Source organism: Orcinus orca, chromosome 4 (genome assembly GCF_937001465.1).
Source record: "Orcinus orca chromosome 4, mOrcOrc1.1, whole genome shotgun sequence".
Classification (NCBI taxonomy): domain Eukaryota; kingdom Metazoa; phylum Chordata; class Mammalia; order Artiodactyla; family Delphinidae; genus Orcinus; species Orcinus orca.
The window spans coordinates 45,192,660-45,211,122 of NC_064562.1; the positions used below are offsets into that span (position 1 = coordinate 45,192,660).

At 38.0% G+C, this 18,463-nt stretch overlaps 1 protein-coding gene across 2 annotated transcripts in view; it reads left to right on the forward strand.

Moving 5' to 3' along the window:
- Positions 1 to 18,463, forward strand: part of ANTXR2 (ANTXR cell adhesion molecule 2) — a 163,546-nt gene that overhangs the window by 52,491 nt on the left and 92,592 nt on the right. For both annotated transcript variants that reach the window (XM_004280165.4, XM_049709391.1), the window contains one exon: positions 3,971 to 4,049. In XM_004280165.4, coding sequence (XP_004280213.2) covers positions 3,971 to 4,049 — 79 coding nt within the window. The remainder of the gene's footprint in view (positions 1 to 3,970; positions 4,050 to 18,463) is intronic.

An 18,463-nucleotide genomic window follows, 5' to 3' on the forward strand; every position in this document is an offset into this window, starting at 1 on the left:
ATTGAGGGAAAAATACACATTAAGAACTTTCATTTCTTCAAGCCTGTGTGGTATGATGGAAAGAATTCAGAATTTGTGAGAATCCTAGCTTTACCACTTTGGACAAGGTAATTAACATTTTGGGACCTATGTACCCCAGCTGTAAAACTGTGAAACTACTTACTTTAAGAGTTCTTTTAAGAATTAGATGAGATAATATCCATAAACTGTCCAGGATAGCATCTGGCCCATGGTAGGGACTGAATAATATTTCTCATCTCCTCTCCCTAGCATCATTACTGAAAATCTTACCAGTGGCTTGAGATTGCTTCCGTTTTATCCTAACTCTCAATAGCTAATAGTATTTGGCACACAACTCAAGGCATAGAGAAGAAATCGTCTAAATTTAGAGTAATTAAGGCAAAGTTTCTGGCTTTTAATTCTTGGAATTTAGAATATTTTGTGAGCATTGGAGCATGGTGTTCTATAGAAGCTAGATTAACAAAATGCTGCCTACTGCTTCCACATTAATAAATGGATAGCTTTGTTTTGTTGGTATACTGATTATTCTGTGGTAATATACTTCATAAACTCTTTTGGAAAAGAGCTGTTTCCTCAATACTTTAAAAACTCCTTGTCATCTTTTTCTCTTTGATATCTTCTTAGAGCTATGAAAAAAAAATCACCTACTGATCCCAAATGATAAATTATTAGAATCTGAATCAATGAAATTGTAAATATTTTAATTGTATTATTAGTTGAAATCATATTTTCAGAATGAGAGCTATATTTCTTAGCAATGGACAAAAATTATTCTCCTTTTGTTCTACCTTTGTCAGGATATTTTAAAATCCTGAACATTTACAACAAATGCCTACAAATATGTAAATTGCGTTCCTTTTTTTTTTCATTTAGTTTACTCTGTCTTTCATGATCACTTTCTCTATATTTTATCTTTCAATGGTTTGTTATTTCCATTTTTTTAAAAATTTTATTTTATTGAAGTATAGTTGATTTACAATATTGTGTTAGTTTCTGGTGTATAGAAAAGTGATTCAGTTATACATATATACATTATTTTCCATATTCTTTTCCATTATGGTTTATCACAGAATATTGAATATAGTTCCCTGTGCTATACATTAAGACCTTATTGTTTATCCATTTTATATATAATAGTTTGCATCTTGTAATAACTATTTTTTTAATATCTTTATTGGAGTATAATTGCTTTACAATGTTGTGTTAGTTTCTGCTGTACAACAGAGTGAATCAGCTATATGTATACACATATCCCCATACCCCCTCCCTCTTGAGCCTCCCTCCCATCCTCCCTATCCCACCCCTTTAGGTCATCACAAAGCATTGAGATGATCTCCCTGTGCTGTGTAGCAGCTTCCCACTAACCATGCATTTTACATTTGGTAGTGTATATATGTCAATGCTACTCTCTCGCTTTGTCCCAGCTTCCCCTTCCCCTCTCTGTGTCCTCAACTCCATTCTCTACATCTGTGTTTTTATTCCTGCCCTGCCACCAGGTTCATCAGTACCGTTTGTTTTAGATCCCATATATATGTGTTAGCATATGGTATTTGTTTTTCTCTTTCTGACTTACTTCACTCTGTATGACAGACTCTAGGTCCATCCACCTCACTACAAATAACTCAATTTTGTTTCTTTTTATGGCTGAGTAATATTCCATTGTACATATGTGCCACATCTTCTTTCTCCATTCATCTGTTAATGGACACTTAGGTTGCTTCCATGTCCTGGCTATTGTAAATAGAGCTGCAATGAACATTGTGGTACCTGACTCTTTTTGAGTTATGGTTTTCTCAGGGTATATGCCTAGTAGTGGGATGCTGGCTCGTATGGTAGTTCTATTTTTAGTTTTTTAAGGAACCTCCATACTGTTCTCCATAGTGGCTGTATCAATTTACATTCCCACCAACAGTGCAAGAGCTTCCCTTTTCTCCACGCCCTCTCCAGCATTTATTGTTTGTAGATTTTTTGATGATGGCCATTCTGACTGGTGTGAGGTGATACCTCATTATGGTTTTGATTTTCATTTCTCTAATGATTAGTGATGTTGAGCATCCTTTCATATGTTTGTGGGCAATCTATATCTTCTTTGGAGAAATCTCTGTTTAGGTCTTCTGCCCATTTTTGGATTGGGTTGTTTGTTTTTTTGGTATTGATCTGAATGAGCTGCTTGTATATTTTGGAGATTAATTCTTTGTCAGTTGCTTCATTTGCAAATATTTTCCCCCATTCTGAAGGTTGTCCTTTCATCTTGTTTATGGTTTCCTTTGCTGTGCTAAAGATTTTAAGTTTCATTAGTTCCCATTTGTTTATTTTTGATTTTATTTCCATTTCTCTAGGAGGTGGATCAAAAAGGATCCTGCTTTGATTTGTCTCATAGAGTGTTCTGCCTATGTTTTCCTCTAAGAGTTTTATAGTTTCTGGCCTTATATTTAGGTCTTTAATTCCATTTTGAGCTTATTTTTGTGTATGGTGTTAGGGAGTGTTCTAATTTCATTCTTTTATATGTAGCTGTCCAGTTTTCCCAGCACCACCTATTGAAGAGGCTGTCTTTTCTCCACTGTATATTCTTGCCTCCTTTGTCAAAGATAAGGTGACCATATGTGCATGGGTTTATCTCTGGGTTTTCTATCCTGTTCCATTGATCTGTATTTCTCTTTTTGTGCCAGTACCATACTGTCTTGATTACCGTAGCTTTGTAGTATAGTCTGAAGTCTGGAGCTTTGTAGTATAGTCTGAAGTCTGGGAACCTGATTCCTCCAGCTCCGTTTTTCTTTCTCAAGGTTGCTTTGGCTATTCAGGGTATCTTGTGTTTCCATACACATTGGAAATTTTTTTGCTCTAGTTCTGTGAAAAATGCCATTGGTAATTTGATAGGGATTGCACTGAATCTGTAGATTGCTTTGGGTAGTATAGTCATTTTCACAATGTTGATTCTTCTCATCCAAGAACATGGTATATCTGTCCATCTGTTTGTATCATCTTTGATTTCTTTCATCAGTGTCTTATAATTTTCTGTATACAGGTCTTTTGCCTTCTTAGGTAGATTTATTCCTAGGTATTTTATCCTTTTTGTTGCAGTGGCAAATCTGTTCCCTTAATTTGTCTTTCTGATTTTTCATCATTAGTGTATAGGAATCCAAGAGATTTCTCTGCATTAACTTTGTATTCTCCTACTTTACCAAATTCATTTATTAGTTCTAGTAGCTTTCTGGTGGCCTCTTTAGGATTCTCTATGTATAGTATCATGTCATCTGCAAACAGTGACTGTTTTAATCCTTTTCCAATTTGTATTCCTTTTATTTCTTTTTCTTCTCTGATTGCCATGGCTAAAACTTCCAAAACTATGTTGAATAATACTGGTAAGAGTGGGCACCCTTGTCTTGTTCCTGATCTTAGAGAAAATGCTTTCAGTTTTTCACCATTGAGAATGATGTTGGCTGTGGGTTTGTCATATATGCCTTTTATTATGTTGAGGTAACTTCCCTCTATGCCCAGTTTCTATTTCCATTTTTATATTCTTAAACAATGATCTTGTGATAATGGTAATGTCTAGAGACAGGGAAAAGCTGAGTCGGATGGAAGTATTTTCCCCATTTTAGGTTTTTGTGAACCTGAAACAATCTCAGCATTTTTCTGGATTAAGGAATTTTTTAATTTAATTCTTTTCCTAAAAATGTATTACTTTAAACTGGAACAATGACAACAACAGGAATTTCTTCATGTTTCTATTGACATTAATGCTTCTTTTAGGAACAATTAGATCACTTAAGGAATTTGCCTCTGGCTACTAGAACTAAGAAAGAAAAACGCTAAGATAACCGATCAAATGCTTTGACTTTTAAAGTAGACTCTCTGGCTAATTCTGAATAATTTAAGGAAAGAAAAATTTTCCACAAAACTCCAGTTTTTAATTACTCTTAATTATTGTTTCTGCATTTTCTTTCAGAACTCTTGATGTTTCAGTGAGCTTTAATGGAGGAAATTCTGTCATCTCAGGCTCACTAATAGTCACAGCCACAGAATGTGTAAGTCACTGTTCACATAAAGTTACTTTTTAAAAAATAACTCTCTCCAGAAATAATTTATGGACCTTCAATATTGTTGCATCCTACAGTAAAGAAAGTACAAATAGTAACACTGGAGACCATTACAAGAAAATGTTTGTATAGAAGTTATTGTAGGTTGTTTTGTTTTTTCCTTTAGTCTCCTTTAAAGGGATTTTAAAGAGTATACATTATATTTTGATATTTATAAAATTGAAGTCATATTTAAATATTAGAATAAGGTAGGAAAATGATTTCCAAATGAAACATTTTTTTCTTAAAACATTAACTATGTAAAGGAAATAATGTCTTTCTGTTAATGAAGGTTGCATTATAGTATCTAAGACATTTATCATGTTTTTTAAATTATTAGTGCATCTTAATGAGTGAGCTTATTATTTTGTCCCTTTTAATGTTGGTGCTTTCTCAAGAGTAAGGAACTTGATTCTGAGAACTTTATAATATCTTGGTTTGAAACTACACTGAAACTATAATTTAGTTAAGATGGTTGATTTGCATTACCTAAGATGCAATATTTGGATATATAAATTCCATTGATAAGAGAGTGTTTTCCTTATAGTTAATTTTTTTGGTTTATCTTGACATTAGATTGTTGAACATGAAAACACAAAGCACTAAAAGGAACTGATAACATGGCTGATATTCTTATGAGTGCATTTTCTTTGTTAAAAATATATAAATCAATGCAAAAAAAAAAAAAGTCCTCCCCTTCAAAAGACCAAAATCCCAAACCTAAACATTTTCTCACATCTCATGATTTTTTTTTTAACATCTTTATTGGAGTATAAAGGCTTTACAATGGTATGTTAGTTTCTGCTATATAACAAAGTGAACCAGCTATACATATACATATATCCCCATATCTCCTCCCTCTTGCATCTCCCTCCCACCCTCCCTATCCCACCTCTCTAGGTGGACACAAAGTACAGAGCTGATCTCCCTGTGCTATGCAGCTGCTACCCTCTAGCTATCTATTTTACATTTGGTAGTGTATATATGACCATGCCACTCTCTCACTTCATCCCAGCTTACCCTTTCCCACCCCGTGTCCTCAAGTCCATTCTCTACCTCTGAGTCTTTATTCCTGTCCTGCCCCTAGGTTTGTCAGAACCTTTTTTTTTTTTTTAGATCCCATATATATGTGTTAGCATATGGTACTTATTTTTCTCTTTCTGACTTACTTCACGCTGTATGACAGTCTCTAAATCCATCCACCTCACTACAAATAACTCAAATTCATTTCTTTTTATGGATGAGTAACATTCCATTGTATATATGTGCCATATCTTATCCATTCATCTGTCAATGGACACTTAGGTTGCTTCCATGTCCTGGCTATTGTAAATAGTGCTGCAATGAACATTCTGGTACATGACTCTTTTTGAATTATGGTTTCCTCAGGGTATATGCCCAGTAGTGGGATTGCTGGATCATATGGTAGTTCTATTTTTAGTTTTTTAAGGAACCTCCATATTGTTCTCCATAATGACTGTATCAATTTACATTCCCACCAACAATGCAAGCGGGTTCCCATTTCTCCACATCCTCTCCAGCATTTATTGTTTGTATACTTTTTGATGTTGGCCATTCTGACCAGTGTGAGGTAATACATCATTGTAGATTTGATTTGCATTTCTCTAATGATTAGTGATGTTGAGCATCATTTCATGGGTTTGTTGGCAATCTTTGGAGAAATGTCGATTTAGATCTTCCACCCATTGTTGGATTGGGTTGTTTGCTTTTTTTGATATTGAGCTGCATGAGCTGCTTGTATATTTTGGAGATTAATCCTTTGTCAGTTGCTTCATTTGCAAATATTTTCTCCCATTCTGAAGCTTGTCTTTTCCTCTTGTTTATGGTTTCCTTTGCTGTGCAAAAGATTTTAAGTTTGATTAGTTCCCATTTGTTTATTTTTGTTTTTATTTCCATTTCTCTAGGAGGTGGGTCATAAAGGACCTTGCTGTGATTTATCTTATAGAATGTTCTGCCTAGGTTTCCCTCTAAGAGTTTTATAGTGCCTGGCCTTACATTTCGGTCTTTAATCCGTTTGGAGTTTATTTTTGTGTATGGTGTTAGAGAGTGTTCTAATTTCATTCTTTTACATGTAGCTGTCCAGTTTTCCCAGCACCACTTATTGAAGAGGCTGTCTTTTCTCCACTGTATATTCTTGCCTCCTTTGCCAAAGATAAGGTGACCATATGTGCATGGGTTTATCTCTGGGCTTTCTATCCTGTTCCATTGATCTATATTTTTGTTTTTGTGCCAGTACTGTACTGTCTTGATGATTGTAGCTTTATAGTATAGTCTGAAGTCAGGGAGCCTGAATCCTCTAGTTCCATTTTTCGTTCTCAAGACTGCTTTGGCTATTTGGGGTCTTTTATGTTTCCACACAAATTGTGAAAATTTTTGTTGTAGTCCTATGAAAAACGCCAGTGGTAGTTTGATAGGGATTGCATTGAATCTGTAGATTGCTTTGGGTAGTAGAGTCATTTTCACAATGTTGATTCTTCCAATCCAAAACATGGTATATCGCTCCATCTGTTTGTATCATCTTTAATTTCTTTCATCAGTGTCTTATAGTTTTCTGCATACAGGTCGTTTGTCTTCTTAGGTAGATTTATTCCTAGGTATTTTATTCTTTTTGTTGCAGTGGTAAATGGGAGTGTTTCTTTAACTTCTCTTTCAGATTTTTCATCATTAGTGTATAGGAATGCAGATTTCTGTGCATCAATTTTGTATCCTGCTCCTTTACCAAATTCATTGATTAGCTCTAGTAGTTTTCTGGTAGCATCTTTAGGATTCTCTATATATAGTGTCATGTCATCTGCAAACAATGACAGTTTTACTTCTTTTATGATTTGGATTCCTTTTATTTCTTTTCTTCTCTGATTGCTGTGGCTAAAGCTTCCAAAACTATGTTGAATAATAGTTGTGAGAGTGGGCAACCTTCTCTACTTCCTGGTCTTAGTGGAAAAGGTTTCAGTTTTTAACCATTGAGAATGATGTTGTCTGTGGGCTTGTCATATATGACTTTTATTATGTTGAGGTAAGTTCCCTCTATGTCTACTTTCTGGAGGGTTTTAAATCATAAATGGATGTTGAATTTTGTTGAAAGCTTTTTGTGAATCTCTTGAGATGATCATATGGTTTTTATCCTTCAATTTGTTAATATGGTGTATCACATTGATTGATTTGCATATATTGAAGAATCCTTGCATTCCTGGGATAAACCCCACTTGATCATGGTGTATGATCCTTTTAATGTGCTGTTGGATTCTGTTTGCTAGTATTTTGTTGAGGAGTTTTGCATCTGTGTTCATCAGTGATATTGGTCTGTAGTTTTCTTTCTTTGTGTCATCTTTGGTTTTGGTATCAGGGTGATGGTGGCCTCGTAGAATGAGTTTGGGAGTGTTCTGCTGTCTGCTATATTTTGGAAGAGTTTGAGAAGGATAGGTGTTAGCTCTTCTCTAAATGTTTAATAGAATTCGCTGTGAACTCATCTGGTCCTGGGCTTTTGTTGGAAGATTTTCAATAACAGTTTCAATTTCAGTGCTTGTGATTGGTCTGTTTATATTTTCTATTTCTTCCTGGTTCAGTCTTGGAAGGTTGTGCTTTTCTAAGAATTTGTCCATTTCTTCCAGTTTGTCCATTTTATTGGCATGTAGTTGGTTGTAGTAATCTCTCATGATCCTTTGTATTTCTGCAGTATCAGTTGTTACTTCTCCTTTTTCATTTCTAATTCTATTGATTTGAGTCTTCTCCATTTTTTTCTTGATGAGTCTGGCTAATGGTTTATCAATTTTGTTTATCTTCTTAAAAAACCAGCTTTTAGTTTTATTGATCTTTACTATCTTTTCTGTCATTTCATTTTCATTTATTTCTGCTCTGATCTTTGCTGCTATCTTTGGGGCTTTTTTGTTCTTCTTTCTCTAATTGCTTTAGGTGTAAGGTTAGTTTGTTTATTTGAGTTGTTTCTTGAGGTAAGATTGTATTGGTATAAACTTACCGTTTAGAACTGCTTTTGCTGCATCCCATAGGTTTTGGGTCATCTTGTTTTCTCTGTCATTTGTTTCTAGGTATTTTTTGATCCCCTCTTTGACTTCTTCAGTGATCTCTTGGATATTTGGTAGTGTATTGTTTAGGCTCCATGTGTTTGTATTTTTTATAGTTTTTTACCTGTAATTGATATCTTGTCTCATAGTGTTGTGGTCGGAAAACATACTTGATATGATTTCAACTTTCTTAAATTTACAAAGGCTTGATTTGTGACCCAAGATATGATCTATACAGGAGAATATTCCATGAGCACTTGAGAAGAAAGTGTAATTTGCTGTCTTCAAATGAAATGTCGTATAAATATCAATTAAATCTATCTGTTCTACTGTGTCATTTAAAGCTTGTGTTTTCGTATTAATTTTCAGTATGGATGATCTGTCCATCAGTGTAAGTGAGGTGATAAAGTCCCCCACTATTACTGTGTTACTGTCGATTTCCTCTTTTATATGTGTTAGCATTTGCCTTATGTATTGAGGTGCTCCTATGTTGGGTGCATATAGATTTATAATTGTTATATCTTCTTCTTGGATTGATCCCTTGATCATTATGTAGTGTCCTTCTTTGTCTCTTATAATACTCTTTATTTTAAAGTCTATTCTTTCTGATATGAGAATTGCTACTCCAGCTTTCTTTTGATTTCGATTTGCATGGAATATCTTTTTCCATCCCCTCACTTTCAGTCTGTATGTGTCCCTAGGTCTGAAATGGGTCTCTTTTAAACAGCATATATATGGGTCTTGTTTTTGTATCCATTCAGCCAGTCTTTGTCTTTTGGTTGGAGCAGTTAATCCATTTACATTTAAGGTAGTTATTGATATGTATGTTCCTATTACCATTTTCTTAATTGTTCTGGGTTTGTTATTGTAAGTCTTTTCCTCCTCTTGTGTTTCCTGCCTAGAGAAGTTCCTTTAGCATTTGTTGTAAAGCTGGTTTGGTGGTGCTGAATTCTCTTAGCTTTTGCTTGTCTGTAAAGCTTTTAATTTCTCCATCAAATCTGAATGAGATCCTTGCTGGGTAGAGTAATCTTGATTGTAGGTTTTCCCTTTCATCACTTTAAATATGTCCTGCCACTCCCTTCTGGCTTGCAGAATTTCTGCTGAAAGATCAGCTGTTAACATTATGGGGATTCCCTTATATGTTATTTGTTGCTTTTCCCTTGCTGCTTTTAATATTTTTTCTTTGTATTTAATGTCTAATAGTTTTATTAATACGTGTCTTGGTGTGTTTCTCCTTGGATTTATCCTGTATGGGACTCTCTGCACTTCCTGGACTTGATTGAATATTTCCTTTCCCATCTTAGGGAAGTTTTCAACTATAATCTTCAACTATTTTCTCAGTCTCTCTTTTTTCTCTTCTTCTTCTGGGACCCCTGTAATTCGAATGCTGGTGAGTTAAATGTTGTCCCAGAGGTCTCTGAGACTGTCCTCAATTCTTTTCATTCTTTTTCTTTATTTTGCTCTACTGTAATTATTTTCACTGTTTTATCTTCCAGGTCACTTATCTGTTCTTCTGCCTCAGTTATTCTGCTAATGGTTCCTTCTAGAGAATTTTAAATTTCATTTTTTGTGTTGTTCATCCTTGTTTGTTTGCTCTTTAGTTCTTCTAGTTCCTTGGGAAATGTTTCTTGTATTTTCTCCATTCTATTTCCAAGATTTTGGATCATCTTTACTATCATTGCTCTGAATTCTTTTTCAGGTAGACAGCCTATTTCCTCTTCATTTGTTTGGTCTGGTGGGTTTTTACCTGCTTCTTCATTTGCTGTGTATTTATATGTCTTCTCGTTTTGCTTAACTTACTGTGTTTGGGGTCTTCTTTTTGCAGGCTGCAGGTTCATAGTTCCTGTTGTTTATGTTGTCTGCTTCCCGTGGTTATGGCTGGTTCAGTGGGTTGTGTAGGCTTCCTGGTGGAGGGGACTGGTGCCTGTGTTCTGGTGGATGAGGCTGGATCTTGTCTTTCTGGTGGGCAGGACCACATCCGGTGGTGTGTTTTGGGGTGTCTGTGACCTTAGTATGATTTTAGGCAGCCTCTCTGCTAATGGGTGTGTTTGTGTTCCTGTCTTTCTAATTGTGTGTCATGCGGTGTCCAGCATTGTAGCTTGCCGGTCGTTGAGTGGAGCTGGGTCTTAGCGTGGACATGGAGATCTCTGGGAGAGCTTTCACTGTTTGGTATTATGTGGGGCCAGGAGGTCTCTAGTGGACCAATGTTCTGAACTTGGCTCTGTCACCTCAGAGGCTCAGGCCTGACACCTGGCCAGAGCACCAAGATCCTGTTAGCCACACGGTTCAGAAGAAAAGGTAGAAAAACAAAGAAAGAGGGCTTCCCTGGTGGCACAGTGGTTGGGAGTCCGCCTGCCGACGCAGGGGACATGGGTTCGTGCCCCGGTCCAGGAAGATCCCACATGCCGTGGAGCAGCTGGCCCTGTAAGCCATGGCCACTGAGCCTGTGTGTCCGGAGCCTGTGCTCCGCAGCGGGAGAGGTCACAGCAGTGAGAGGCCCATGTACTGCAAAAAAAAAAAAAAAAGAAAGAAAAACTATAAAATAAAGTTATTGAAATAAAAAATTATTAAAAGTAAAAATAAAAAATAATTAAAAAAAGAAAGAAGAGGGCAACTAAACGAAAAAACAATTCCACCAATGATAACAAGCACTAAAAACTATTCTAAAAAATAAACAAAAAAACCCTCAAAAAATGGACAGACAGAACCCTAAGATAAATGACAAAAGCAAATCTACACAGACAAAATCACAAAGAAGCATACATATACATACTCACAAAAAAATAAAAAGGAAAAAATATATATATATATATTTAAAAAAAGAGAGAGAGCAACCAAATTAATAAACAAATCTTCCAGTGATAATAATGTCTAAATAAAAAACTAAGATAAAGATAACACCAGAAACAAATTAGATGCAGAAAGCAAACCCCAAGTCTACAGTTGCTCCCAAAGTCCACCTTCTCAATTTGGGATGATTCGTTGTCTATTCAGGTATTCCACAGATGCAGGCTACATCTCGTTGATTGTGGAGATTTAATCCGCTGCTCCTGAGGCTGCTGGGAGAGATTTCCCTTTCTCTTCTTTGTTCTCACAGCTCCTGGGGTTCAGCTCGGGATTTGGACCCGCCTCTGCGTGTAGGTCACCTGAGGTCATCTGTTCTTCGCCCAGACAGGACGGGGTTAAAGTAGCAGCTGATTCTGGGGCTCTGGCTCACTGAGGCTGGGGAGAGGGAGGGGTACGGTTGCGGGGCGAGCTTGCGGTGGCAGAAGCCGGCGTGACGTTGCACCAGCCTGAGGCGCGTCGTGCGTTCTCCCGGGGAAGTTGTCCCTGGATCCCGGGACCCTGGCAGTGGCGGGCTGCACAGGCTCCTGGGAGGGGAGGTGTGGATAGTGACCTGTGCTTGCACGCAGGCTTCTTGGTGGCTGCAGCAGCAGTCTTAGCATTTCATGCCCGTCTCTGGCATCCACGCTGATAGCTGTGGCTCGTGCTCTTTTCTGGAGCTCGTTTAGCTGGTGCTCTGAAGCCCCTCTCCTCGCGCACCCGAAAACAATGGTCTCCTGCCTCTTAGGCAGGTCCAGATTTTTTTCTGGACTCCGTCCTGGCTAGCTGTGGTGCACTAGCCCCCTTCAGGCAGTGTTCACGCAGCCAACCTCAGTCCTCTCCCTGGGATCTGACCTCTGAAGCCGAAGCCTCAGCTCCCATCCCCCACCCATCCCGGCGGCTGAGCAGACAAGCCTCTCGGGCTGGTGAGTGCTGGTCAGCACCGATCCTCTGTGCAAGAATCTCTCTGCTTTGCCCTCTGCACCACTTTTGCTGCGCTCTCCTCCGTGGCTCCGAAGCTTCCCCCTTGCCACCCCCCGTCTCTGCCAGTGAAGGGGTTTCCTAGTGTGTGGAAACGTTTCCTCCTTCACAGCTCCCTCCCAGAGGGGCAGGTTCCATCCCTATTCTTTTTCTCTGTTTTTCCTTTTTTCTTTTGCCCTACCCAGGTACATGGGGAGTTTCTTGCCTTTTGGGAGGTCTGAGGTCTTCTGCCAGCCTTCAGTAGGTGTTCTGTAGGAGTTGTTCCACGTGTAGATGTATTTCTGATGTATTTGTGGGGAGGAAGGTGATCTCCGCGTCTTACTCTTCCGCCATCTTGAAGGCGCCACCTCCATCTCATGATTTTATGGTTTTATATTTTAATTTGAGAGACATCCTTCCTCCAGCAAACAAAACAAAGCAACTCAATATTATCTGTAGAGAGATAGTTTGTTTCTTGTTGTAAGAAAACATTGCAGGGAAAACAAGCATCGATATGGACTCTTGGGTCACTATTGAATTCCCTGGATAACTCTTTAACAATGCCTGTTTTTATTTTGAAAATAGCTAGTTGTTTTTTTTCCCCTTTTTATCTTCAATTCATGTTGCAATTTATAGGTTTTGTGGATGTTGTAATGTGTAGGTTTCCTGGTCCCTCAGGATGCGGTTGAGATTACAGACATTTGTGGTATATGGTATCTCAGTGTTTTGCTCATTGAAATAACGTTCTTTCTCCAACCCCTTCCTATTCTGTACCTCCAGCTGTCTTTTTTCACCTCTCTTTCACAGAAGCAGGGAACAAATCTTTGTCTGCATCCTATAACCATGCACAGTTTCTGTGTGCAGGGATGCTGAAGCTTAATGACTCATTTGGAATGTACAGGTTGTTTGCTTCCTGGAAAGAGGAAGTCTTTCTAGGTCTTGCTAGTTCTAAGGGGACCGTAACGTGACTCGAGGTGGTTTTAAGAGTAAGGTGATTTCAGAAAAAGGAACATCAGTTGTGTCAGAGATGGAGAGAAAGTTTGGCGGCACGTTGTTATATTAAATAAGGCATCTGAATATTTTCCCTTGAGAAGAGATTTAAGCAAAGCCTTGAGGAAGGTGAGGGAGTGAGCCCTGAAGACCATGCAAGGGAAGAGTGTTCTTGCGGAGGGAGCAGCTCAAACAGAGCCTAAGATGGGAGTGTATGTGGCTGGTTTAAAGAGGAGCAAGGCAGCCAGTGTGCAGAGTGGAGGTAGCTGGGGGAGGAGGCCTGAGATGAGTAGGAGAGTGTGGAGGGAGGTGAGCGATCATGGAGAGTTTTGTAAGTCATTGTAAGATTCTGAGTGTTTTTCTAAGTGAAACAGGAGCCACTGAAGGTGACATGGTGTGACTGTGTTTTAAAAGGATCATTCTGACTGCTGTGCAAAAATAGACTTTGCAGGTAGGGGCCAAAGTGGAGACCTGGAGACCAATTCTGTGGCTAGTTCAGTAATCTAGGAGAGGGGATGGTGGCTCCACTGGGCAGATAGCAAGGGAGAGGGTGGGAAGTGGTTAGATTTGAATATATTTTAAAGGTGGATACTACCGGATACCTAGACAGATTAGATACGGGTGTGAGAGAAAGACAATAAGGACAGTTCCAGGCTTTTTCACCTGAGCAACTAGAAAGATGAGTTGTCATCAGGTAGAGGCGTTTTTTGAAAAAGATGAGGAGGTCTGTTTTGGAAATGTTGAGTGAAAGATGTCCATTTTTCATCTCAGTGGGAGTGTCAGAAAGGCTGTTGAATACACAAGTCTGAAGTTCTAGAAGGAGGTCTGGATTGGAGGTGCACATTTGGGAGCTGTTGTATGGAATGAAAAAGTCAACCAAATTCCACAGGATTTTTAATGAAAAAAAAAGGAGCTTTTAGTAGGTAGAGCAAGAAGGGAAGGAAAGCTAGAGAAATGTTTTGTATTTATGGAGGAACCGAGATAAACTGGGTCTTGAAATGAGAGCAGGTCTTAGGCAAAGAGAGAGGAGGGGGGACCATTTTACAGATAAATAGCAAACAGAAATTGAAGGGAGGAGGGACAAATTAGGGATACAGGATTAACAGATATAAACCACTATATACTGAATAGATAAGCAACAAGTATTTACTGTATAGCACAGGGAGCTATACCCATTGTCTTATAAAACCTTTAAAGGAATATAATCTGCAAAAATACTGAATCACTATAGTGTACACTTGAAATGAACAGAATATTGTAAAGCAATTATACTTTAATAAAAACTGAATTAAAAAAATTGAAAGTAGATATATTTGGTTGGGGTAAAAATAGTGGAAGGAAAGCTTGGAAAGAGAAAATTTAGATCAGATTATCCATGGCCAAAAAAAAAAAAAAAAAGAGCTTAGAGTTCATCCTACAGGTCTGTGGTTCCTAAACTTCAGTACACAGTGTTAAAATGAATGAAGGGAAGAAAATCTTCCACTTTCATGAGAGACTGAACTCAACTCTGCTGAGACAAAGGGCTAGAGTTTTTTTTTTCCGTCCAGTTTTATTGAGATATAATTGACATACAGCACTGTATAAGTTTAAGGTGTACAGCATAATTATTTGACTTACATAACCATGGGATAATTCTTTTTTTCTAATTAGATTTAACCATTATATTGATTTAAATGCAAATATGTCTGGTGTGTGGTAGTAATATCACCGTTTTATAGAAGTAGAAAGTGAGAATGGAGCTGATGAGAAAGTACCTGCAGATGTGTGCATTACACCTCTATTCAGAATAGAAGAAGACAGTGGATAATATTATGATAAATACCGCCCTTGTATTTATGTGATACCTAGCCTTTCAGGCATATTTGGATGTGATAATTAGGAGAGATGAAGTTAGTAAACTTACTCATTCTTGGATGATACTTTTGGCTCTTCACAGGCATTCGAAAAGCCAAACAAAATGAAACACCATTATTTAGCAATTGATAAATCCTTGTGGAAATCTCACAAATAAGGAACCTCCTCTGTTCTCCAAGAGCATCCGGGCTCGTTCTTACTAAGGCACTTATGTCACTGGGTTGTCATTTCCTGTTTACTTCTCGGCCTCTCTCTGCAGTCTGTGCCTTGCTCATCGCCTCCCTCTCAGTGCCTGGTCCTTACACGAGGCAGGTGCTCCAAAATTATTTGTTAAAGGAATGAATGACAGTACCGGCATATTCAGTTTAAAAGTAAGGAGACTAAGGTTTGGACTTAAAAGATTTAAGACTAGAATCTGAGGAGGGTTTAGACTTAGGCCGTCCATTCTTTTCGTCTGTCTCAGAAGATCTAAATGTGTCTCCGCTTTAAAACATTCAGTGAAAGATGTCTTTTTTCCCCCCTTGGAGCCACTGCTCTTCTGATTCTTTTAGAATAATAATACTAAGAACAAATTTTATAAGCACTAATTAAGTGCCAGACACTGTGCTAAGCCCTACACATGTGCTCAGCACTTCATGATTTCATTTAATTCTCACCACTCAAGAGGAGGCTATTACTATTACCTGAATTTTACAGATAAGAAAACTGAGGAACAGAGAGCCACCTCCAATCTTTAGTGCACATTGATGCAAACACATTAGAAGATGCTTCTGCTAGTAGGTGGAGTCAACCCTCAGCATGCTACACAGCTTGTTGAGCAGAATATTGGCTGATTTCAGCTTTTGCTGCCCCCGAGAAAGGGGAGACTTGGAGCCTGGAGGCCCTGGGGTTAAATTGCTTGCACAGTTTCATAGTCGAGTAAATGCTAGAATTGGGAATTGAACCCAAGTTTGTCTTCCCCTGGCCTGAATACTTGCACAATCTTCCATTCGTTACCAGGTCCTAATTTGATTTATATAAGACAGAGGTTGGCAATTTTTTTCTGTAAAGGGTCAGATAGTAATTATTTTAGGCTTTAGGGGCTATACAGTTACACTACTCAACTCTGCCATTGTAACCCAAAGGCGGCCATAGACATATAAACAAACGGGCATGGCTGTGTTCAACATACCATATACACTAGAATTTGAATTTCATGTATTGATAATACATTTTTCTTTAAATTTTTTTCAGCTATGTAACAATGTAAAAAATTTGTTTTAGCTTGCCAGGCATCTTATGAAACAGATGAGCTGATTTGGCCTTTTGGCCATAGTTTACTAGTTCCTGTTATGGAATATTTCAAAAGAATCTAGTAAATGAAATCATCACCTATTTTATGACTATTTTTTCTTCCCCTAGCTCTAAATTCATGGAAGCAAAATTGTGGAGGTTTAGTTCCCCATTTCTGTGTCTGTTTTATTCTAATGTGGTTGCTGTGATTAATTATTTTCTAGATAGATTGCAACAGGCTATTCACACACTTTTGAAATTTTTGAGTGATTCCTCTTTTCCCGTAGTTGTTTTGCAAGTACAGTAGTGACTCTGATTTGTTTTCATACGTCTGTTATTCTGTTAGCTAGAATTTCAGTTCTATTTGGCGGAGTGAAGTTTTTCGTTGTACATTATAACTTCCTTTTAATGAAGAAAAGGAAATTAGATGCAGATGAAGTTCAAAGACTGAATGTGTCCAGGATGACTAGAAAATATATGCCTTTTACCCTAAAATCAAGCTCAAGGTTCTGGTGTGTCCCCAACTTAACCCTTAAAAGAGTTTTGGCTTCAAAGCCTTGGCCAACATCTGGGTACTAAATCTCCAACTGGCTCCTCAGCTAACTGTCTTTGTAGACATCTGAAAATGCTACTTGTTCAGAACTATAGCTAGGAAGAATTGATCCAACAAATGGCCGATTGGAAGGTCATCTAACAAATGGATATTAACCCAACAATTGGCCAATTCTCTTTGTTATAAAGAGGATTACTGCTTTCCAGAAATTTGTGTTTCATTATTTTCTTCAGCTGCTTCAGGTACTACCAAGCCCTCTCAAATTCTATTTTTCAGACAAAGTTGTCTTTTCTTGTTCTTGCCATGAGCCACTCATTCGACCTCCTCTCCCTTCCTGGGCTTTCTTATACTTTCTCAGGAGGTCCTTTCAGAACCCCAGACCAGGCTAGTTCCTGCTTTGCCCTGTTTCTGTTGTACTCTCCTTCCATACGTCTCACATTTATGATTGTGTGTTCAAGGGTTGTCCCACCAACTAACCTTTGGGCTTCATGAAGACTTGTGCAACATGATAGCTTTGGCAGCTTTTTAACTGCCTAGTGTTTAAAGAGCAGTACACCTAAACAGAGGTGAGAGGCTTTTAGTTTCCACCTATGATACATAACTCTGCGTAACCAGATCTAGTTTCATCTGACTCTGCAGTTTGCAGCATAGTATCTGCTCATAGGACTGAAATCTGTGTGTTTGACCTTTTCTTAATTTGTTTATAAAGTTATGTGAGCAATGAAATTATTTCCCTTTCATGGCTGAAGTCTTTCATGCTCTGATAACGGCTCTGGCAAGTCAAAACAAAGGAACTGGGAAAGCCTAGATTTGTATGCAGTGAACTGAGCTAATGTCTGGGACCGGGGCATCCAGGGCTGTGTTTATGGCAAGTTCGGGTTGCATTAAATTCTTTGCTTACTGTGACCTGTTTTCCATCATGCTTCTCTTAAATGGGATAAAGATTAAGTCTGTAGGTCTTCAGAAAGTATTTTCATAGTCAGTTTTCTTGTAGACTAATTTTCAGAATCAGTTGAGATAATAATATTATTATACTAAATGTATGTTTGCATCTGGATGTGCATAATGTTTTGTCAGTGTTCCTAACTGGGGCATTTTTGAAAGAAAATCCAAGAATTTTGACTGCCTATCATGGCCAGCCCATCTACTTTATATTCTGTCAGTATGATTTTCCGAATTTCCTGCTCATGACACATTTGTAAAAAGAAAAAACTAACCACTAAACTTTTAGCATATTCACACCCTCCAGTTTCACGTCCTTATTTCTGAACATAGGATTTGAATTCTAAGAAAAGGGAAAAACAAATGTTCATACAACCCTTTTGGAAGTGGTGTGCACAGCCACATGGTGAGCATTTCCATGGATGTCATGGCTCGATCCTCATGTGGGAAAGGTCTGGTGGGGAAGGCTGCATTCATTCCATACATGAACGGTCACAGGTCGGGGTTATCTTATGTAAGACCTCATATTTGAAGGTGGAATCATGAATTTATACATTTGACAACACTTCTCCCATAGGATATCATAGTTTTCTATGTATTTCTTTGACATTCTTTTCCCATTATATTCTTGTTTGTCTAGATTTCAGAGCTTAGTATAATCAAGCTTATGGAGAATTGTATGATTTGTTCGTGAACGTTTAGAATTCTGTGTAGAAAGTTGCACTTAGAGTGTTTTCATAAGCATCCTGATGTGTGCTCTGAATTACTTTCTTTGGTTTTGAGGACAGAGAACTTAGATATTTGCCAGGAAATTTCCTATAAAGTATTTATCTCCTCTCTCTCTCTCTCTCTCTCTCTCTCTCTCTCTGACACACACACACACACACACACACACACACACACATGCACACGCGCACACACACACAGAA